The sequence below is a fragment of the Canis aureus genome, chromosome 7, assembly GCF_053574225.1.
Source record: "Canis aureus isolate CA01 chromosome 7, VMU_Caureus_v.1.0, whole genome shotgun sequence".
NCBI classification, from domain to species: Eukaryota; Metazoa; Chordata; class Mammalia; order Carnivora; family Canidae; genus Canis; species Canis aureus.
The window spans coordinates 66343330-66366743 of NC_135617.1; the positions used below are offsets into that span (position 1 = coordinate 66343330).

At 40.7% G+C, this 23414-nt stretch overlaps 3 protein-coding genes across 12 annotated transcripts in view; 2 read left to right on the plus strand and 1 right to left on the minus strand.

Moving 5' to 3' along the window:
• The window catches only part of TBC1D22B (TBC1 domain family member 22B), an 83399-nt gene extending 69302 nt beyond the window's left edge, over window positions 1-14097 (minus strand). For 6 of the 7 annotated variants that reach the window (XR_013383594.1, XR_013383595.1, XM_077904191.1 and 3 more), the window contains exon 1: window positions 13881-14096. Coding sequence is in view for 5 of the 7 variants with exons in the window: in XM_077904191.1 (XP_077760317.1) it covers window positions 13881-13936 (56 nt within the window). In the remaining 2 variants the exon portion in view is untranslated. Of the gene's footprint in view, window positions 1-13880 lie in introns of all 7 variants that reach the window. The other variant, XM_077904192.1, reaches the window with a different exon arrangement.
• Window positions 13427-23414, plus strand: part of TMEM217B (transmembrane protein 217B) — a 48318-nt gene continuing 38330 nt past the window's right edge. The window contains exon 1 of one of the 3 annotated variants that reach the window (XM_077904199.1): window positions 13427-13526. The gene's annotated coding sequence lies outside the window, so the exon portion shown is untranslated. Of the gene's footprint in view, window positions 13527-14149; window positions 14289-23414 lie in introns of those variants that run through there. The other 2 variants (XM_077904200.1, XM_077904198.1) reach the window with 2 other exon arrangements.
• The window catches only part of TMEM217 (transmembrane protein 217), a 33641-nt gene continuing 24381 nt past the window's right edge, over window positions 14155-23414 (plus strand). The window contains exon 1 of one of the 2 annotated variants that reach the window (XM_077904196.1): window positions 14155-14288. The gene's annotated coding sequence lies outside the window, so the exon portion shown is untranslated. The remainder of the gene's footprint in view (window positions 14289-23414) is intronic. The other variant, XM_077904197.1, reaches the window with a different exon arrangement.

The window sequence follows — 23414 nt, forward strand, 5'->3', positions numbered from 1 at the left end:
GTCGGGCTCCCTGCATGGAGCCTGCTTCTCCCTCTGCCTGTGTCTCTGCCTCTCTCTCTCTCTCTCTCATGAGTAAAAAAAAAAAAAAAAAAAAAATCTTAAAAAAAAATAAAAAAGTCTCTCTTTAAAAAAAAACTGGGGTGGGGGGGGCAGCACCTGGGTGGCTTAGTCGGTAAAGCAGTAAAGCGTGACACTCTTGATCTCAGGATCATGAATTCGAGCCCCACGTTGGGTGCACAGATTGCTTAAATATATAAACTTTAAAAAATAATAAGTAAAGAAATAAAGCCTCTGAAGATGTTCATCTTCCATTGGGGCTTCAGTGCCTTACATACCTACTTGTCTGTTGGAAGTCCTATCTGTAAAGAAGACAGTATGGAAAGATAACAGGCTTTGGCGCTAGAGAGAGCATAGTTTCTGGCATTCATCACCTCTGTAAACTTGCACTAAATTACTTGACTACTACGAACCCATTTTCTCAACTGTAAAATGGGAGCATCACCAACTCCTAAAGAATCACTTGGGCTAAAAGATAGTGAAACGACACTAGATATCAAGGGAAGGATGACCCAGGTGACTCTTACTCTGAGCTGGTACAGGTATAAAGTCCTACAACCCACTTCCAAAAAGTGTGGCCATATCCAGGAAGAACGAAATACACCTGCCCTAAGGCCAAGTATTTTCATTCTCAAATCTATATCTTAAGAGAAATACATAGATATGTGTGTCAGGAGGCATATATAAAACTATTTATAGCATTATAGGTATTGTTAGCCAGAAACTAGAAATAACCCAAGTGTCCAACAGAAAATAAACTGTAATATGCTCATATAATAGATTATAGGGCAACATAAACATATGAAGTAGGGCTATAAGTAATATACGCATGAATCTTCCAAATGTCATGTTGAGCAAAACAAGCAAAAAAATAAGAGTAAATAGTGTATGATTCTACTTAAATGCACTTCAAAAACAGGCAAAAAGCATTTATATCATTTAGGGATGCATCCATCGTAGTAACATCACAAAGCAAAGAGTAATAACATAAAAGGATATAGTTATTTTTGAGAGAAGGAGAGAAGTGTGATTGAGAACAGACACAAGGGGGCTTCTGGGGTGCTCACCTCATGATTATTCATCAAGTTATATCTCACAGCTGTTTCATGTAATAGGTCACAATAAAAAAAAGTGACCAGAGAATAACTACATATCCAGACAAACTGTTGTTCAAATACAAAGGTGACAGAAAAACATGTTGCAACATGTAAGAAGTCAGGAAATACGATTTCCTTGACTCTTTCCTGAAGAAACTACTAGAAGAAAAACTTCAATGAACAATGAGCTAAATGGAGAAACTATAGCAAAAGAACTGGTGCAGGGCATTTAATGGGTTTAGTCTGAAGACTAACTCTTAAATTTGAGGCTTTATGGTTAGAGAAGGAAATGTGAAAACTATGTAATTGGCAAAGGTTAAAATGGGACAGAGGACAGAATGAATAAGTATGCTGATTTCCTCATCTTTTGCTGACAAGGCTCAAAAGATGCTTAAAGCTGATAGCTGAAGGGAGGTGGGTGGGGGGACATGGTAACTGGGTGATGGGCATAGAGGAGGACACTTGAAGTAATGAGCACTTGGGTGTTCTGTGCAGCTGATGAATCACTGAATTCTACCTCTAAAACAATACACTATGTTAATTAAATTGAATTTAAATTTTAAAAATGTAAGCCAATAGCTCAAGTAACAGAAGTATAAGTATGTTTTAGGATATAAGGCAAAACTGAAAAAAATAATGTAATTGGACTAACAGCAGATGAGGAAAGGACAGGAAATATAACTACTAATTTCATCATTGATCGTGGTAGGCAGTCAATAGATGTCTCAAGACATATGCTATAAAGTTATACTTACAAATGCAATCACTAGAATAAAAACACAGACTTCCCCAATTATCAGAATATACACATGCACACACACACACCCCTCCCAAAGTATAGTCCTTACGGTGAAAGAGGGGACTGGTTAACTAGGGTATATCAGTTAAAAAGAATGAGGCCATTCTATACCCACTGACATGAAACAAACTCTAAGACATGAACTAAAAAAAGATGCAGAACTGTATGCATAACATGTCACCATTCCGTGAAAAACCTTGAACATAAAACATATCTGCCTACTTATATATGCTTAGAGTATCTCTGAGAGAATACCCAAGACACCAGTAGCAGGAGTTTGGAAGAGGAACTGGAGGAGTGGAGGGCCTGGCAGCAGAGGCTGAGTTTTTACTACAAACTTTTTTGTGCCTTCCTGAATTACTATCATGTGCATGTACTACCTTTTTAAGAAATAAATTAAGCAATCTTAAGAGGGTTGGGAGGTTTAAATGAGACGACGTGTAAAAAGCCCTTTAGCACAATTCCTGGCAGGTAGTAATACCAGCAGGTAATGAGGCAGATTTGCAAACATCAGAATGCTACCTGGCACACACTCGGTGTCCAAGAAATGTTGGCTTTCTTCCTCCCTCCCATTTGATAATTTATTCCTTACCCAACACTTAGAAAGTAGAACAAGTTTACTACCAAGTACTCTGTTTGACATAACAGATGTGATCCTAAAGTTGCTTTTAAACAAAAAATGCAGCCATTTCAATCACTTTTGCATTGATTTCCAGATTCCAGAGAGAATGTTCCTATGACAATCTTTATGGATATAGCCCTGATCTTTTTAGCAATTAAGAATCTCTAACTCCCCAGACTTTTCTAAAAAGTTATTCAGTAATTTGTAAACAAACTATTACATATACTACTACAGAGATATATATAATACAACTCTAACATGTTTATAGAGTCTTGTAGGTAGAGGAAAAGAAGAAAGAAAATAAAACGGATCAAAAGAAGATAGAAAATAAAATGGGTCAAAGAATAATGTGAAAGTCCAGCTTATAGAATGAAGGCTGAAACAAAAATGAAAACACAAACAAAAAACCCCCAAAAGGCATAGATCAATGGGACAGAATAGAAAATCCAGAAATAAATCCACAACAACTATATAGTCAGTTAATCTCTGACAAAGCAGGAATGAATATCCAATGGGAAGACAGTCTCTTCAACAAATGGTGTTGGGAAGACCAGATGACAATGTGCAAAAGAAAGAAACTAGACCACTTTCTTATACCATACACAAAAATAAATTCCAAATGGATTAAATCCTAAATGTCAGACCTGAAACCATAAAAATCCTAGAACAGAACACAGAACTCTTTGACATGAGCCATAGCAACTTCTTTCTAGATAGGTCTCCTGAGGCAAGGGAAACAAAAGCAAAAATACACTATTGGAACTATACTAAAAGGCCACCTACAGGATGGAAGAAGATATTTGCAAATGACATATCTGATAAAGGGTCAGTATCCAAAATATATAAAGAACTTATAAAACTTAATGTCCCAAAATCAAATAATCCAACTTAAAAATGGTCAGAAGACACACAGAGACATTTCTCCAAAAAAGACTACAGATGGCCAACAGACACATGAAAAGATGTTCAATATCACTTATCAGGGAAATGTAAATTAAAACTACAATGAAATATCATGCCTGTCAGAATGGCTAAAATCAACAACACAAGGGGCACCTGGGTGGCTCAGTCAGTTGAGCATCCCATTCTTGGCTTCAGCTTAGGTCGTGATCTCAGGGTCCCAGGATCAAGCCCCACAATTGGGCTCCATGCTCAGTGCTGAGTCTGCTTGAGATTCTGTCCCCCTCTCCCCTTCTGCTCCCCCCAAATTAATAAATAAATCTTTACAAAAATAAAAATAATAAAATAAAATGAAATCAACAATATAATAAACAGGTGTTGACAAGGATATAGAGAAAAAGAAACACTGGTACAACCACTGGAAAAGTTCGTAGGTTCTTCAAAAAGTTAAAAATTGGGGCATGTGTCTGGCTCAGTTGGAAGAGCATGTGACTCTTGATCTTGGGCTTCATGAGTTGAAGCCCCATGTTATAGAGATTACTAAAAACAACAAATAAAAAAATTTAATTAAAAATAGAACCAGCAATCACACTACTAGGTCTTCACCCAAAGCATACGAAAACACTAATTCAAAGGGATACATGCACCCCTATGTTTGTAGCAGCATTATTTACAATAGCCAAGATATGGAAGCAGCCCAAGTGACCACTGGTTGATGAATGGATAAAAATGTGGGCAGCCTGGGTGGCTCAGTGGTTTAGCGCCACCTTCAGCCCAGGGTGTGATCCTGGAGACCCGAGATTGAGTCCCATGCCGGGCTCCCTGCATGGAGCCTGCTTCTCCCTCTGCCTGTGTCTGTGCCTCTCTCTCTCTCTCTGTCTCTCATGAATAAATAAAAGCTTTAAAAAAAAAAAAGATGTGATATACAGACAATGAAATATTATTTAGCCATAAAAAGAATGAAACCTTGCCATTTGCAACCATACAGCTGGAGCTAGAGAGTATAAAGCTATAAGCAAAATAAGTCAGCTCAAGAGAGACAAATACCATATGATTTCACTCATATGCAGAATTTAAGAAACAAAATGAATGAGCAAAGGGGGAAAAAGAGAAAGAGAGACATAAACCAAAAAAGATATTTAATTATAGAGAACTGATGGTTACCAGAGGGGTGGGAGGGGATGAGTTAAACGGATGATGGGGATTAAGGAGTGCATTGATGTGATGAGCACTGGGTGATGTGTGAAATTGCTGAATCACTACACTATACACCTGAAACTAATACAACACTATGTTAGTTAACTGGAAGTAAAATTAAAACTTTTTAAAAAGGGCCATTGATTTGTGGGGTTTTGTTTTTATTTTTTTTTATTGGAGTTGAATTTGCCAACATATAGCATAATACCCAGTGCTCATCCCATCAAGTGCCCCCCTCAGTGCCCGTCACCTAGTCACCCCAACCTCCTGCCCACCTCCCTTTCCACCACCCCTTGTTCGTTTCCCAGAGTTAGATGTCTCTCATGTAGGGCCATTGATTTGTATTTTAACCTTTGCAAATACTCTAAGATGAGTACACTTGAGTTCTCCAAGTCCACAGGCCTCTTTACAGCAAAATATAAAGATCGATGATAAACTCTGCAGGAAGATTTCAATGGGCTGGTTAGGTTAGGTGAATGGGTAGAAAAATGAAAGGGTCCTTAGACTCTCTCTTTTGAAAGAATTTACCAGCTACCAGTAATCCATGAGAAAAAAAAGCAATCCTAATTGCGGAGACCTAAGAGCCAAAGGCCATTAATTACTATCCAGGAAGGGGGCCTTAAAATCACAGTAGACTGTTTTTTAAATAGGTCAACCCCAACGTGCTAGCACAGCCAGAAAGGCCAAGATAAGCAAGAGATTTTCTCAGCAAAGGTATCAGAACCCAAGTTGAATTTGTTAACACACTTTTGAACTGAACCATGATGTATCTGTATCTGGAACACTTTAATTAATCAGTTTGTTGAATCTCAAAGGGAGAGGCAAGACATTAGAAGAGAAACCAAGATGATCACAGAGACAAGATGAAGACAGACTGGAAGCCTGGTGATTAAGGTGCTCAATTTCCTGGCATTGATAATTCACTTGTCAGCCTGAACCATCCTCCCAAATTCCCAAATCACACTCAATTCTGGAGCAGGCTGGTCTCCATTCTGCATTCCAACACATCTTAGCTACTATATTAGGCTCCTCTCCCATTTAAATATCATATCCAATCTGAAACATTCCCTTCAAGCTCTATACTGCACCCGACCCCACCGTGAGATCTTCCCGGATGCTAGCCCCCAGCACCCACTAACTGTTGCCTTCTCAGATTCCCTAAAATACATAAATTAAGACTTAGAGTGCTTATTACTTATTTACTTATTAAAAGCAATAAGTCATTTTTTTAAAGATTTTATTTATTTATTTATTAGAGACAGAGACAGAGAGAGAGAGAGAGAAGCGGAGACACAGGCAGAGGGAGAAGCAGGCTCCATGCAGGGAGCTCGATGTGGGACTCGAGGGTCTCCAGGATCCCGCCCTGGGCTGAAGGCAGTGCTAAACCGCTGAGCCACCCGGGCTGCCTGCAGTAGATCATTTTTAAAAATAAACTTGATTTGGATCATAATATAAGGTACACCTGGGTTGGTGCGCAACTCATATGTACATAAGAAATAAGACATTATGGAGTTCAAACCTCACACACCCCTACTGCCCTCAGAAGATATTTTATTGAATCTAGCATTTTCCCCCTTTTTTGTTTTTATGTTATTTTTCCATATTTGTATCCCTAAACAATATATGATACTGTTTTCCATGTTCTTAAAACTTTATATAAGTGGCACCACACTATACATTTGACTTATTTTGACTAGTAATCACAAATGTTATTTTTTTTTTTTAAGTAGGCTCCACACCCAGCACGGAGCCCAATGTGGGGCTTGAATTCACGACCCTGAGATCAAGACCTGAGCTGAGATCAAGAGTCAGATGCTTAACCAACTGAGCTACCCAGGTGCCCCCTATATGCTCCATTAAATATTACTTAACTTCATGGCTGGCTAACTGGTCTCTCCAACACAAAATTTAAAAAAACATATGCTCCAGGGGTTACTGGGTGGCTCAGTTGGTTAAGTGTCCAACTTTTTTTTTTTTTTTTTTGCATAAACTGTCCAACTCTTGATTTTGGCTCAGGTTATGTCAGGGTCGTAAGATGGGGCCCTGCGTTGGGGCATATAGATTAAAGACTGTCTTAAGATTGTCTCTCTCTCTCCCTCTGCCCCTCCCTGCTCCTCGCTACATAAAACATTTGCTCCACACAAGTATAGAAAGCAGTTTACTCACTTTTTCAAACAAAAAGAAAAATGCAGAGAAAAATTATCAAACATCCAGGAACCCATCACTCTGCTTTAACAAATGTTAATACGTGTCACATTTAAGAAAATAAAGCATGAAGGAGACTTCTGATGTCCCAATTGCAGTCCCCAGTCCTCTTCCTCTTTCTTCCCAAGAGATAACCATTATCCTGAAGTGGGTATGAAATCCCTCTCCCAACTGTTTTTATACTTTTACACACATTCACATAAACAACATACAATATTGTTTTGTTTTAAAACTATACACAAAAGATTGCACATAACTTATCTTTCCACATCTTGCTTTTCTCACTCAACAGTGTATTTTCACCCAGCTGCACTTTTTAGGGTTTTTTTTTTTTTTCTTCTTCTGATTACACAGTAACATATGTGCAGGGGAGAAACCAGAGAGTCAATGATACCCAGCATCGTCACCAGGGGAAGCCAGGGTGCCAAGCAGATTTTCAGCTTCTAGAGAACAGTGGTGATGCCACCTCTTTTTTCTGCAGTCCCCTCACCACCTGGCACAGTGCACCACACCCCACCAGGCACTTCTTAACAATGCTTAGTGAGTTAAGGTGGGAATTCTGCAAACCCCAGGCCTCTGCTTGAGCAGGCTCCTGGCTTGCTAGACCTCAACACTAGAGGCAAAGCCCGCATCTTGGAGAAATCACACCTCATGTGCAGAGAAATGAATGCCACAGCACATGCCACAACAGAGACAAGAGACCAAAATCCTGGTCAACCTCTGACACTCTCCCTAATAAAACCAAAACTACAGGGTGTGTTGGCATAGCTGGTTTGTACAGTTGCAATAGTGCAAAACACTCAGTAGGAAAAATCAACAAGTGTTTAGAACTGACAAAGGAGTGAAAGCAAATATGGGATCAAACCTATTCATTTGAAAGCCAAGCATGTTGGCAATTGATTTAGGCTCATACACTCACTTGATGGAAGTCTTACAGAGCTGGGGTTCTACACTGCTTCAGTGATAACTTAGTAACTGCTAGTAACTTACTTTACCATTAAAATATTTCCAAGCTAAGAAGAGGTTGTAATATAATGTACCTGCCCAGACAGGCTGGGAGCATAACACTGAATCCATGATCAGATTCATAAATGTTATGGAAAATAACCAAATGACAGAGGTTTTAGTTGAAAATCTACAGGCTCCTAATTTAAGTGATTCGACACTTTTCTCAACTTCATTTAATGCTAAAGAGAGCTCCTTAATTTTAACAATAAACCCTCTTGGGATACCCAGCTGGCTCAGAGGATCATGTGACTCTTGATCTTGGGGTCCTGAGTTCAAGCCCCACGTTGGGTATAGAGATTAAATAAATAAAACTTTAAAAAATAATAATAAACACTTTTGCTTAAAAAGGAGAAGCCCTTCCCAGGTCTGGAAATCAGAATGTGGGAAATGAGCCAGGCTTTGGCTCACATGTGTCTCTCCCATTCCAGGTCTTATCTACATCTTTTCACTGGAAACGCCCTCACCCCTGGACTGGATGAGGTGCTTTGTCAGGTTTCCTAATCTTAGCAGAGATTGACAAAAGGCAGAAGAAATAGTAGAAAGAGCACTGGACTCAGAGTCAAGATATCTGAAGTTCTGCAATGTGATTTGGGGCAAGTCACTTCCCCTCTTTGGCCTGTTTCCTTACTTACAGTGGCTTTAGGGTCAAATTCTAACATTCTACAACTTCACAACACTCAGACCTTCGTGGGGCCAGCAATTCACTACTTCCAAAAGCACGAGGTAGAAAAGCCCACCTCAGTGGCCCCCATACCATCTACTCCTATCTATCAGGCATAACTGGTGTGAATGGCACAGCAAAGAGAAACATCCACTAATACAAGTTGGAGCTGGTAACTTTAAATTTAGCACTCAGCTTCAGCCTTAGAGGTCACTGAATTCAAAACTCTCATTGCATAGATAAGGAAATTGAGCATGGAGTATTTAAGTACTTTGTCCTAAAACTTAGCTTTTTCTCAGAGTATGTGATATCACAATCTTACCGGACCACCTAAGTCAGAAACCTGGGAATAGCACCTCCTTCTCCCTCACTCCCCAAATCCAAAGGTTTACCAAGTCCTATTGACAGTCTCAAACTTGACCTCTAATTGCCACTGCCCTAGTCCAAGCCATTATCACTTCTCCTTCTATTGATTGCAGTGGCCACCTAACTATAGTACTCTGATCCCCAGTAGAGGTCAGGGGTGGGTGGTGGCTGGAATGTTTGGAAACGTGTACGTGGGAAAGGTGTTTGTCCCAATAACTGGTGGGTCTTCCTGGCATTTAGTGGGCAAGGACCAAGAATGTTAAATATCCTACCATCCAGTACAGTCCAGATTTAACCTACCCAAAACACCAACCGTCTCCCCCACCCCTAACTGTTGAAAACACTGGTCCAAACCATTTTCCTCAGGGCAGCTGGAGTATTTTTATAAATGCGAATCTGATTGTGCCACAGCCCCCACCAACCTTCTAATGGCATCCCATTGCTCTTGGAGTAATTATCACAATCCTTAACTCAGGCTCTCTTTCCAACATGGAGGCCTGGAAGACTTAGAGTTTGGATTTCATTCTAATTACAAAAGAGAAAAAGGTCTGCAGAGGGGCAGGAAGAGAAGCAGGAACGCCAATTATAAGGCTACAGCAGTAGTCCAGGCAAGAGAGGACTCAGTCTGATCCATGGCAGTAGAGGTGGAAGTGGTGAGAATGGTTTGGATTCAGGGTAGATTATGACCACCCAACAGGACTTGCCTTTGAATTGGTGTGGCAGGAAGGGAAAGAAAAGAATCAAACATTAGGATTTTTGGTCCCAGGAACTTGGTGAATGGTGGGACCGTTAAGTAGATGGAACAAATGGAGGGCAGATGTGGAAATTAAGAGTTCTGTGTGGATGTGTTAAGTGTGAAATGCCTACCAGACAGCCAAGAGGAGAGGCATTCATTGTTCAAGATCCACATGGCAAGTGTTCCCAACACGAGGACTCAGGTTTCTTTCAATTTAATTCACGGCTCTTATCCCAGTGGTTCTCAAAGTGCAGCTCCCAGATTAGCAGTAGCACTATCACTTGGAGACTTCTCAGAAGCTCAACTCCTCAGGTCCCACCTCAGACCTACTGAATCAGAACCTCTGGATATGGAGCTGCCAATCCATGTGTCAACAAGCCCTCCAGGTGACTCAATAAAGTTTGAGGACCACTGCTCACAATCATACTCCTGGCCAATAATGAACACCTTATAGCCATAGCTGCCCTGCATTAGGCTTCTCTGTGTCTCTGTAAACCCTCTGCCTCATTAACAATAGGTGGTGCTCTGCTGTTTTTTTTAACCCAAGACTCAACATGGGCTCCAGACACACCACTGATCAAAGTCTTCGAATTCCAGTTTCAGAAACCAAAGTGAGGGGGAGAAACAAATAAAAAAAAGGAACTACTATAATCCACAACTATTATTTTCATAATAGCTAATATTATTGAGCACCTCCTATGGCAGTATCTCATTAATCCTCCTAACAGCCTTATGGGGGTAGATACTCTGTTCCCATTTTACAGATAAGGAGATTGAGGCACAGAGAGGTTACATAACTTGCCCATAGTCACACAGCTAGAAGGTATCAGAGCTGGGGTTTGAACCCAGGCAGTCAGGCTCCAGAGTCTACATTCTTTTTTTTGAGACAAAATTAACATGTAACATTGTGTAAGTTTAAAGTGTATAATGTGTTTACCATCTTAACATTAGCTAACACTTCTATCAAGTCACATAATTATCCTTTCTTTTTTGTGGTAAGATTAAGATCCAGTCTCTTAGCAACTTTGAAAGTTATAATACAGTGCTGTTGACTATAATCACTATGCCGTGCATGATATCCCCAGAACTTATTTATCTACCAGTTGAGTTTCCAGAGCCTGCATTCTTAACCACATGGTATATAGTGTCCCCTATCTTTCTAGGCATCTATACAAGAACCATTTGATGTATTAAGCACATGAGGTTCCTATAAATAACAGAGAACTTTAAAAGATGTTTAATTCCATCAACTTACTGTACAACCTAGCAATTCCACTCCTACATACACTCAAAAGAACTGAAAACACACATCCAACAAAAACCTGCACATGAATTTCATAACATTGTTTATAACAGCCAAAAAGTGGAAACTATCCAAATGTCAACAACTGATGAATGGATAAACAAAATCAGATATAGTCATACATGTAATATTTAGACATAAAAAGGAATAAAATATTGAAACGTGCTACAACAAAGGATAAGCCTTGAAAACATTATGCTTAATAAAATAAGCCAATCATAAAAGCTCTTTTCATGTTACTCCATTTATATGAAATGCCCAGAATAGGTAAATCCATACATACAGAAAGATTAGCGGTTGCCAGGGGCTGACGTGAGGGGACGGATACAAGGTTTTTTTTCTGGGGTGATGAAAATGTATTGAAATTAGTAGTGATGGTTGCACAAAACCATCTATACTTTAAATAAATATACAAAATACCCCCGAATTGTACACTTCAAAAGGGTGTGTTTCTATAGTATGTGAATTATAACTCAATAAAGCTGTTATTTTTTTTAAAAGATGTTTAATTCATTTTAAACTTAGGCTAATTTATTAAATAAAGTTCCTATTTGTTGTCATTAAGGTTGCTAGATCATGATCAAAGAAACTGAAAGTAACTGCCATCACTTTGAATTTTTACCTTTCAAACTGCAGACAAAACTAGTTTCACTTCTAGGTTTCCATGGACCTAGAAACAGTCATCTCTGTCATTTCCCCACCCAGGAGAAAGTTTTTCTTCACGAACATTGACAGAGTGTAAATGCAAAAGTTCTATTCTTGAGCAAATGCCCTAATCTTTTCCTTAAATCAAAGCACTTTCTATCTAAAAAAAACTTTAATTTTCTCCCGTAACCAGAAGATGCTAGGGCTCCCCACTAAAGGACACAGCTGAACAATAGTTCTCTTCAACCAGCAAGGTACTAAAAACTGTTACGAATTGTGGCAACATTTTAATGCCTTAAGATAAATAATGAACATAAATACCTAGTACTGGAATAAGGATTTGAGAAACATTCTCATAAATATTTACTTGCTCTACTAATAACAGCAATCCTCATAACTAGTATTTACCAAGTAACTATAACGTGCTAAATAAACACTATCCTGGGTTCTTTACAAATAGGATGTTTAATTTAGTCCCCACAGTAACCCTAAGGAAAGTAGTTCTATTCCCATTTTATAGGTAAGGAAACTGAGGCTCAGAGATTGAGTAAATCATTTGTCATTGATCACACAGGCAAGAGAGTCCAAATAATAGCACAAGTCTTTCTGAGCTCAAATGTTCTCTCCTTTATTCCTCAATATTCCTCTTCAAAATGAAAAAGGAAGCCAGAAACTTGAAGAAACTAAAAAGACTCCTGATTACAAAAGTAATGCTCTGAAAAAAAAGCTGACTCTTTCCTATAGTCCAAAACAGGAAATATAGAAAACAAATAATTGTTAATAATAACCAGCACTCAATCAGGCACAAAAGACCATGCATGCCATGTCCCACATTTCAAACATTGCTTCCTGATTTAACAGTTTTCCCACTGATTCTGATTACAACCTTAGGATGTCAAAATTTAATGATCTCACCATGGAAAACCCCAGAGAACAGCAGTTGTGAGACTGGAGAGAGCTCACTAGATCAGGAAGGAAAAGGAATCAGTTGGCAGGAAGTGGTGCCTATCTAAAAACATAGAAGTCTTCAGCAGTAATATTAACACTATCATTCCACAGCCCTTTAATCTGAAGCTATTTCTGCATTCCCTTGCATTACTTTAACACTGTTACTAAAAGCTGATTCCCATATGTCTAATAGAATCCTAAGTAAAATAAGACTGCTATATAGTCACCACTGACCCTAATTTCTTTCTATTCAAAACGAAACAACACACACACACACACACACACACACACACACACACACAAATTCAAAGGATTATCCCTGAATGAAAAGACCTGAATCAATTAAGAAAGGCAGCGTGTGGGGGGTGCAACAAACATGAATTTCATCACCAAGTAGACTATGGCTGGCAGAAATCTTCACGACTGAAATACACATCCCTTATACTTACTTCTTAGGGCTCTGGCCAAAACAAACTGAAACTATAAACCAGATTAATGGATGTACAAATGCTAAGCTCTCAACATACATCAAAAGGGAGGGGGGGAGCAAGTAGCTTTGAAGGTCTGCTTTCCAACTAAACAACTGAAGAATGGAAGAATTTTGTGCATTTGCACAAGAAGAGCTTTACAATGCAGACGGGGGGGGGAGGCGGGGGAGGGGAGAGGTCACTTGGGGTTGAACAAATCTATAGAAAACGCTAAAGAAATAAGCTAGATTCTTGAGTCACTCTGTAATAATTCCTAATGGGAAGAGGCCAACTCAAAACAAAGTAAGGTCGAGCTTGTGAATTTTCCTCACTTTTCCTGTCCGCCCCCTCCCCCCCGCCCCCAACACGATCCCAAGCTCCCACCAGAACCTTTTGGGAGTCCAAAAGAAAGATTCGTACGTACTGATGTGGGCCAGGCAGCAAGGGAAGGGCCACCCCGAAGCAAACAACCACCTGTGCGTGCTGGAGACCCCCAAGGAGGAGTTCTATTTAAAGTAAGAGGCAGCTCTGGGGATGACCCTCCAAACCCAAGACCGACAGTGGCCATCCACCCAACTCCACTGCCCCCCGCCCAGACTCCGGCCACCTCCCGGCTAAGGGCAGGCTCTCCAGCGCCCTCCGCCCCCAGACCTCGGTCGGCTCCCACACCCAAGCCAGTCCCAAAGCTCGCTGCCCGCTCCTTTGCCCGACAGCTGACCTGCCGCCACCACGCAGTCCCAGCTCCCCCAGTCCAGGCTCCCCAGACCAGCCCTCCGGGGTCGCTGACGCCCCAGGGCCGTGGGCTTTAGGGCTCAGGATCTCCAAGGGTTTGGTCCAATCTCCTCTTCCTTTCGGCGTCCTGGGCTTACCTCCCCGGCAGCTTGGCGCTCCTCTTCCAAAACTGCTTGCTGTTCTCGGCGGCCATTGCTCTGGCCGGGGAAGGCCTTGTAGGCGGGCCAGGGGGGTATCCGGCGAGATACCCCCAGGACCCCGCAATCGGAGGGCCAACCCAGGCCGCTTCCCCGCCGCCGGTCACCCGCTCCCTGCTCCTGGGGGCGCCATCTTGGATGTGGGCACCCCCCCACCCAGCGCCGCTGCCATTGGCGGGCTGCGCAGGCCGTGGTCAGATAGACCAATAGGAAGCCGGGATCCTGCAAGCCACTGAAGCCTAACGGTGACGTCATGGACTGGGCACACAGGTGGACCGGGAAGGCGGAGCTTGGACAAGCAGGGAGGCGGGGCTGAAAGTTCCCTAACCCTAGGAGTGGAAGAAGCAGGTAAAGAAAGGGACCTATGGGAAGGAAGAAAGGGACTGTTTTCTTTGCGGGGGGGCGTGAGGGGGGCGTGAGGGGAGGGATGAGGTTTCTGAGGCTAATATATTTTGGAAAGAGAGAGCATATGTATTTATGTATATAAATCTTTGACCTAAAAATAAGGACCCATGTGTTGGTTGCAGTGTCCAAATCAATGACACTCTGGTTATTATCCTCCCCACATTTCCCCGTTCTGTTTAGAATGAGATTTTTTTTTTTTTAACCTATGAAGAAGGATCAGTACAGATCCAATAGCCCAGGGTTGCTAACTGTTCAACACGTGAGTAACGGCTGGTTCATAAGGGTCTCCCGCTCCTCTGGTAATTGATCACATTAAAGGTTTGTGTGTTGTGGGTAAAATTCAAATGATTTAATCCCTGTTTCACCATTAACTGCCACTCTCGGGCTGTGAGAACCCAAATACTGACAGTGTTAAGGCATGTTCTTATTTTATCCATCCAATTCAGACTATCAAGGAACATTTCCTGCGAGGACATAGAGTATCGCCAAGGCGTGAATCACAAAGATTGTGGCTATAGGCCCCCCACTCCCCCCAAAAAGTCTTTAGTGTCCCTTAGTCTATTATAAATCTATCACCCTTGAATTTATTTTCAATCTAGCTTTGACTCAGAATGAGATTTGATGCAGCATTTTGAACTCTTTGTTTTGTCGGTGTTTTTTGCTCTGAACACAGTGATTGTGGTGGGATGGGAGACGGGGAGTGGGCAGGGAGCACACCCTAGTCCAGAGTAGTTCAGATCCCAACAAAGAACTACTGCTTGTCCTTCATCCCCACTTCCAATTACCACTACAACACCTCCTCCCACATATTAGAGAACACCTAAGGACTCCCTGTCTAAAAAAGAACACAAGCCCTCCAATGGCCTTTTTCTATATTAGCATTACCCCCATTTCAAGCTTCTTTTGCGCCCTGATTTTACATTGATATTGTATGAAAGGGGCTGTTTTTACTTTCTATTAATTTTTTTAGCTTCCAGGGTGCCTGGGTGGCTCAGTGGGTTAAGCTTCTGATTTGGGCTCAGGTTGTGATTCCAGAGTCTGGGTTGAACCTTCTTTGGTGCTCCCTGCTCAGTGGGGAGCCTACTTCTCCCCCCCCACCTCCCCCCCATGCTCTTTCTCACACTCATTCTCTCTCAAATAAATAAATAAAATCTTTTTTAAAAATTTGTTTGAAGCTTCCATAGCCTTTCATCATCTCAGTCACTTTTATGGGCGTTTAATCCATCTAACAAAAGCCTCTCTAGCCTTTTAATTGTTTTCTCTGCCTTTCTTTGGCTCTTCTTTTCCTTAGAATGCAGTGACCAGCACTGTACACTGAGCTCCATCCAGAAGGAGTTTCCTGAGGTTTTTGTTGAAGCTCATGTTTAATCTTCAATTTGGACAGCCAGAACTTTTGCTGGAATTTTGGGCTTTGCAAGAGTTGACATCTTGAAGAAATAATGTATAGCAACTTCTAGATCCCTTTCTTTGGTGGCAACTGGCAGGCAGTTCAGAGTTCATTATTCAAGGAATCATCTGAATTGTCTCCCTCTATGTGAGCTGTCTTATACTAGTCCATGTGGCAAGTCACCCGCCATTTTACAGCCTACTCACATAGCTTTAGAAATGTTCCAGAAGATGCTCCCTATTGACTTGACATTTCACTGTGTGAAAAGCAGAGTATAATTTGTGTACCTAGAAATGTCTCAAAGTATTCCTTTTTCTTAATCATTTAAGAAACGTTAAATAACGCTGATTCCCAGGGGTTGCTGTTAACATTGCTCGGTCTGGAGAAGCCCTATTTTTTTAAATTTTTATTTATTTATTTATGATAGTCACAGAGAGAGAGAGAAAGAGAGGCAAAGACATAGGCAGAGGGAGAAGCAGTCTCCGTGCACCGGGAGCCCGACGTGGGATTCAATCCCGGGTCTCCAAGATCAGCGCCCTGGGCCAAAGGCAGGCGCTAAACCGCTGCGCCACCCAGGGATCCCTGGAGAAGCCCTATTATTCCTGCTCTTTATTTTCTGCATCTAAACCAGGTTCTCATCCAACGTGAAAAGAAATTCACCCTAATCATCTCATGATAGCTCTTTAAATAGTTTTTAATTAAGGAAGTTGAGATTGTTGGGTCCTCTCTCACCACCAGCATTATCATCACTAGAATCTAAACCAACCACATCTTTACAGCAGCCTCCCTGCTTGCTTACACTCTTGCCCCCTTAGAGTCTATTTCCTACACAGCATTCATAGAAAGCCTTTTAAAATGTCAATCGGATTGTGTCATTCCTCTGCTCAATACCATGTCTCCATCACACTTAGTATAAAATGCAAGCTCCTCAAAGACTCTACATGATTTGATTCCACTCTCTTTCTTGCTTAATCTTCTCCAACCACATTTATTGGCCTTTTCCCTGCTTCTCAAATACTCCACGCATATTCCCACCTCAAGATCTTTGTATTAGCCACTTCCTCCACTTGAAATTCTCTCCCCCTAAATATCTAGATGACTTTATCCCTCATCTCACTCAGATCTATTCCAAAATGTATTCACATGGGGGGTGTTGTCCCTGACCACTCACCTTTATTTTTTTTTAATTTTAAAAGAATTTATTTATTTATTTATTTATTTATTTATTTATTTGAAAGAGAGAGTGTAAGCACAGGAAGGGGCAGAGGGAAAGGATTTTTAAGCAGACTCCCCACTGAGTATGGAGCCTGATGCAAGGGCTCAATCTCATGACCCATGAGGTCATGACCTGAGCTGAAACCAAGAGTAGGACACTCAACTGACTAATCCACCCAGGCGCTGCCCCCACCACTCATCTTAAACAGCAGTCTCCATCATTTTATTTTTCTTTAAAACATTATCACTACGTGACATATTATGTACTTGTTTTTTGTCTGCCTCCATCCCCTAGAATGTAAGCTCCACTGAGGCAGATTCTTTTTGTTTTGTTCCCTGCTTTTCTCAACTAGAATACCTCTTGGCATATAGTGAGTGCATAATATTTACTAAGTAAGAGAATGAAAAGTATAAATTATTCTTGTCTTCTGGTTTTATGTTGTTCATCAACATTTTTTTGCTGGAAAATATGACAGAAGTTATGTTTTCTAACCCCTAGTAGGATGTGTCCACTTTACCAAAAATTCTATAAGCTTGCCAATGCTCTTGGTTGAAGAGCAATCTTCCTATCTTGGGAAAGATAGTCCTCTTCAAACTCTTTCACAGCTTCAGAGAAATGAAGCTGTACCTAGAGTGATGAGGGAGAGAGGCCACCCACCTAGTCAGAAGATGAATTGAATCAACTGTGTCCATCAAAGGGGTGATAGCTGTGGGAGCCAAATCACCTTCACAGCAAATTTTGCCCAACTAGAGGCGAAAATCATTTGTTTAAAGTTCCCAAGGAGTCCCTGGAGAACTTTAAAAAAGAAAATATTTTATTTTTTCATTTATTCATGAGACACGGAGAGAGAAAGAGAGAGAGAGAGAGAGAGAGACTGAGACATAAGCAGAGGGAGAAGCAGGTTCTCTGCAGGGAGCTCAATGCAGGACTCCGTCCCAGGACCCCGGGATCACAACCTGAGCCAAAAACAGATGCTCAACCACTGAGACACCCAGGTGTCCTTCCCTGGAGCACTTTTAATGGAGGCTCTTAGTGCAGATACTTGCAAGCTCACTAGACCAGTCTTATACTTTAGTGTACATGTGATTATGTTAAAAGCCTAGATTCTGATTCAGTAAGTCTGGGCTAGAGTCTACAAGCCCCCACGTGACACTGATGTTGCTGATTTGTGGACCTCACTCTGTAGATCTGTTTCTAGCACAGTATGGCCTGTGACCCTTGAATTTATTCCAAGGATTTGATTTTTTTATTCATTTTTTAGAAGTAATCTCTACACCCAATGTGGGGCTGGACCTCATGATCCAAAGATCAAGAGTCTCATGCTCTACTGAGTGAGCCAGCTGGGTTTGATTATTTTGAAAGTGTAAATAGAAGAATCTCAATTTTCTCAAATCTCTTATTTGCCTGCAAGCTTTTAGCTTTTCCCTCCTTAACTTCATCTTCATTCAAAGGAGAGTAAAACAACTCAATTAGGGGCAAAGTAGAGTTAGAGAATGAGCCAAGTGTGGGTTGCATGTGGATTCAAAAAAGGTGGGTGTATCCCAATCCTTAGAGAAAGTTCCGTGGAAGAGATAAGCTCTGAGTAGAGACGTGCAAGGAAAAGAGAGAGGGAGAGAGGGAGAGAGAGAGACGCTTGAAGAACAGTAGAAAGGAGCCCGATTGGGGAAGATAAAAATCATTTGGACTTAGTTACAAAGAGATCACTGGCAGACTTTAACCTCAGCAAAGGAGTGGAGTAGACACTGTGATGAGAAGCAGGGTGAGCAAGAAGCAGGAGAGAGGGAGAGAGAGAGACGCTTGAAGAACAGTAGAAAGGAGCCCGATTGGGGAAGATAAAAATCATTTGGACTTAGTTACAAAGAGATCACTGGCAGACTTTAACCTCAGCAAAGGAGTGGAGTAGACACTGTGATGAGAAGACAGGTGAGCAAGAAGCAGCCCTCGAGGGTGCCTGGGTGATTCAGTTGGTTAAGTGTCTGCTTTTGGCTCAGGTCATGATTCTGGGGTCACAGGATTGAGCACTATGTCGGGTTCCCTGCTCATCAGGAAGTCTGCATGTCCCTCTCCCTCTGTCCCTCCCCTCTACCCATTCTCTTTCTCTCTCAAATAAATAAAAATCTTAAAAAAAAAAAAAAAGCAGCCCTCACAATGCACCACAGAATGTTGTGTTGGGCTACCAAAGGGATGGTGAGGTCAATCTGGGATCTAAAAGCAACAGAGCTTTCTTGGTACCTAAACAACCTCTAGAAAGAGTGAAATATTATATTAGTTATATTAGAGAAGGCAAAGGGATAAGCAAAAAAGATGAAAGAAAGAAAGAAAGAAAGAAAGAAAGAAAGAAAGAAAGAAAGAAAGAAAGAAATATATATATATATATCGGATACTTAACTAGGGGTAAGTAAAGTTTTTCTCTAAAGAGCCAGACTGTAAATATTTTCAGCCTTTCTGGCCATACAATATCTGTTGCAACTTCTCAACTCTGCCCTGTAGCATGAAAACAACCACAGACAATATGAAAATAAAATAGTGTAGATGGTGTTCCCACAAAACTTTATTTGTGGACACAAAAATCTGAATGTTATGTAATTTTCACAACATGAAATATTAATCTTTCAATTTTTTCCCCAACAATTTAAAAATGTAAAAACCCTTCTTAGCTCAGAAGCCATACAAAAAAAGCATGCCAGATTTGGCTCATGAGTCTGCCAAACCCTGCAATAAAGAATAAAGAATAGGAACGTCTGGGTGGCTCAGTCAGTTGAACATTGGACTCATGGTTTCGGCTCAGGTCATGGTCTCAGGGTTGTGGGATTGAGCCCCTGTGGAGCCCTGACTCCAGCTCCATGCAGGGCCCTGCACTCAGCATGGAATATGCTTGGGTTTCTCCCCCTCTGCCTTTCCCCTCTTCTTTCTCTCTCTCCCTCTCTCTCTCTCTAGGATAAATAGATAAATCTTTTTTAAAAAGAATAAATAATAAGTAACATATAAGGATAAGGTTTAAGAGACCAAAAAAAAAAAACTTTACAATAAAATTTAAGTCCCCTTTTTTGTCTTTCCTTCATCCCGTTCCCCTTCCTTTCTCCAGCAGAAACCACAATTCTGAGTTCTGTGTTCAGCTTTCTATGCACGTTGCAAATTTTTACTGTATATATGGGTATCCATATACATGTTTTTCACATTTTGAAACTTTATATAGCACTACAATGTGCATAAGCTTTAGCCACTAGCTTTTTCCCCCTCAGTATTCTGTTGATAAATGGAGCTCCAGTTTATTTATCTGAGCTGCAATATTGTGTTCCACCCTGTGAATATTCCTCAAATGTTGTCTCCAATTCTTTTTTTTAAATTTTGAACAGCACTCAATTAACATTCTTTTACATATTACCATGTACGAAATTCTCTCTAGTGCAGTATTATTCAAATTCATCTGTGAACTGGTAGTGAGTTAAAATGAATTTAAAGGTTGGGACCTTTAATGAAGTAGAATGCACAGGAACATTTATTCCTTAAACTTACACAATGTTATATGTTAGTTGTATCTCAATTTTGAAAAAGAATAGAGTGGATTAGAAAAGATTAAGGTGTATTGCATGTGATAAGGATAGGTGGTGTTTTGTGAAATTTTTGTTTCAACTTTGTACACACTTATACAAACCTGTGTTTGTGTGCATATGTGCATGCTTGAATGTAATGTCAAATATATTTCTTAATGACAGGTTATTGTCAGAAAGTGTGAAACCATTGCTTAAAGTACCTAGGGAATACCTAGGAAAGGCACTGCTAGATCACCGAATATGTATAACTTCCACTTTACTATATATTGCAAAATTCTCTCCAAAATGGTTTTTCCAATTTATATTTGACCTAGAGCAATGTGCAGAGTTTTCCTTGCTCCACATCCTCACCTCTAGCAGGTCTTTCTTATGGGATGTTAAACATAGCATATACAGAAGAGAATGTATAAAATTAATATGTACAGTTCAATGAATAATAACATTTGTACTCATGCATCCACTCCTTACACCATCCAATAGGACATCACCAATACCTTAAAAGCCTCTTGCATTTGGTGGAGGAGGGCGGCAGTCCCCTCCTATAGGCACTCCCCTCACGCCAGGTACAACCACTATACAGAATTTTGTATTGTCCTCAGGCGACCTGAGAGGCTCATTTGGGGCATCTGACTCTTGATTTTGGTTCCAGTCATAATCTCAGGGTCATGAGATCAACCCTCTACTCAGGCTCTGTGCTCAGTGGGGAGCCTCCGTCTCTCTCTCTCCCTCTCCTCTGCCTCTCCCCTTGCTTGCACAGTGTGCATGCTCTCTCTCCAAAATAAATCATTTTAAAAAAGAATTTTGTATTGTCCTCTTGTTTCCTTTATACTTTTCCACTTATGTTTGTAACCTTAAATAATATATTGTATTGTATCTATTCTTCTGTTGCTTGCTGCTATTAGATAGCAGTAGGGTTTTGAGACTTAGCTATAGATCATGTTGAGGAGTATAGCTATAGTTCTTTCATTTTCAGTGCTATATTACATTCCATTTTATAAACAGCACAGTTTATCTGTGTTACTACTGATTAGCGTTCGATTGCTTCACGTTTTGTGCTACTGTGAACTCTGGTGCTATGAACTCTTCTCCATGTCTCCTAATAAGTGAACAAGTGGGAGGGTTTCTCTAGGATATCAGTGTAGGAGTGGAATTGCTGGTCTGGGGCGTGTGCATGTGTTCAATTTTGCAAAATAGTATTCAATTGCATTTCAAAGTGTTGTGCTACTTTATACTTTTACTTGCATAGGATAAGAGTTCCATTATCATTTCTTATAATGTTGTTTCAACAGTAAATAAAAACTGGGGGGAGAAAGGTGGATTAAAGCCAGATCCTTCCAAATTGGGTTGAACAGGAGGCAGAAAAATAGAAATCTTAATATCTGTTCAGTCACATACAAATCTTTTCTCTTTCCTTCCTTTTTCTCCCCACTCTCTTGTGTCAAAATTTGTATTGAAAGCAAATGTTGGGCAGCCCGGGTGGCTCAGCAGTTTAGCACTGCCTTCGGCCCAGGGCCTGATCCTGGAGACCCAGGATCGAGTCCCACGTTGGGGTCCCTGTGTAGAGCCTGCTTTTCCCTCTGCCTGTGTCTCTGCCTCTCTCTCTCTCTCTCATGAATAAATAAATAAAATATTTTTTTAAAAAAAGAAAGCAAATGTTTTGCTGATTGAAATGATAGGGATTTTCTGGAAAAAATGGACATGGAAGTTATTGGGCTTGTGATCAATAATGAGAGTGGACCACCTTCGTTTGAACTATTAGGGATCCTAGAAAGAAAATCTCCTATGATTCTATCAATGGAGTCCTTACTTTTCTCCTTTCTTCCTCTTTCTCTCCTTCTTCAAGTTGTACATGATACCAATTCAAAACACGCAAATAAGTATGTTGAATGGTGGCCTCCCAAAAGATATGTCCACATCCAAATCCCTGAAAACTGTGAATGTTATCTTATTTGGAAAAAGGGTCTTTGTGAAAATAATAAAGTTAGGAATTTTGAGATGAGATCATCCTTCATTGGGTCCCAAACCCAATGACAAATGTCCTTACAAAGGAGAAGACACGGACAGAAGAGGAAGTGACATGACTATGGTGGCAGAGATTGGAGTGATGCCAGAACCCAGAAGAGGCAAAGAAGGATTCCTCCTGAAACCTTCAGAGGGAATGTGGCCCTGTTAACCCTTTAATTTTGCTCTTTCAGCCTCTAGACCTGTGAGAGATAAAATTTGTGTCCTTTTATGCCACCAAATCTGTAGTTGCAACAGGAAACTAACACAGGCTATTAAGAGAAAGGTGGTCTCCCTTATGTCCTTGACCCATAGCCACCCATTTATCCTTCCCAGCAGCAGCCACTGTTGCCAGTTCCTTGTGTGTCATCCTTCTAGACATATTCTGACAGAGCCCCTTAATAAGTGGCAAGGACATTCAAGATCACTTTACAAATGAGGAGTCTGAAGTTCAGAAGAAGAAACTTGCCCAAGGACCTCCAAATCAGTCATTGCCAAAGAAGAACAAGAACTCAGGTGTCCTATCTCTTGGTTTTTTCCTCCTTTGATATAAAAGAAGTATCAAAGAGCAGATTTTGATATCAGGATAGAGAGAGAGACGAGGAGGATGCTAGATGAATGAAAGAAGGGTAATGTCATGGAGATGATAAAGGAGCTTAAAAACTGTTATTATTTAACCTCAGGTTGACCACAGTGCAATGTAGCACTCCACCAGATCCTTGCCAGACTCTTTCTGTAGATCGAAATTAACCCCTCCATCCAACTAGCTTTTATTGAGGACCTACTATATTCCAGGCATCAAACTATATTAAGAGCTGTGAAATACAGCTCCTGCCTTTACCAAATGTGTTATCTAGTAGGAGAGTCAGGCTTCTAAGTAAAGCAGTGTACTAAGTGATAAGAATAAGAGT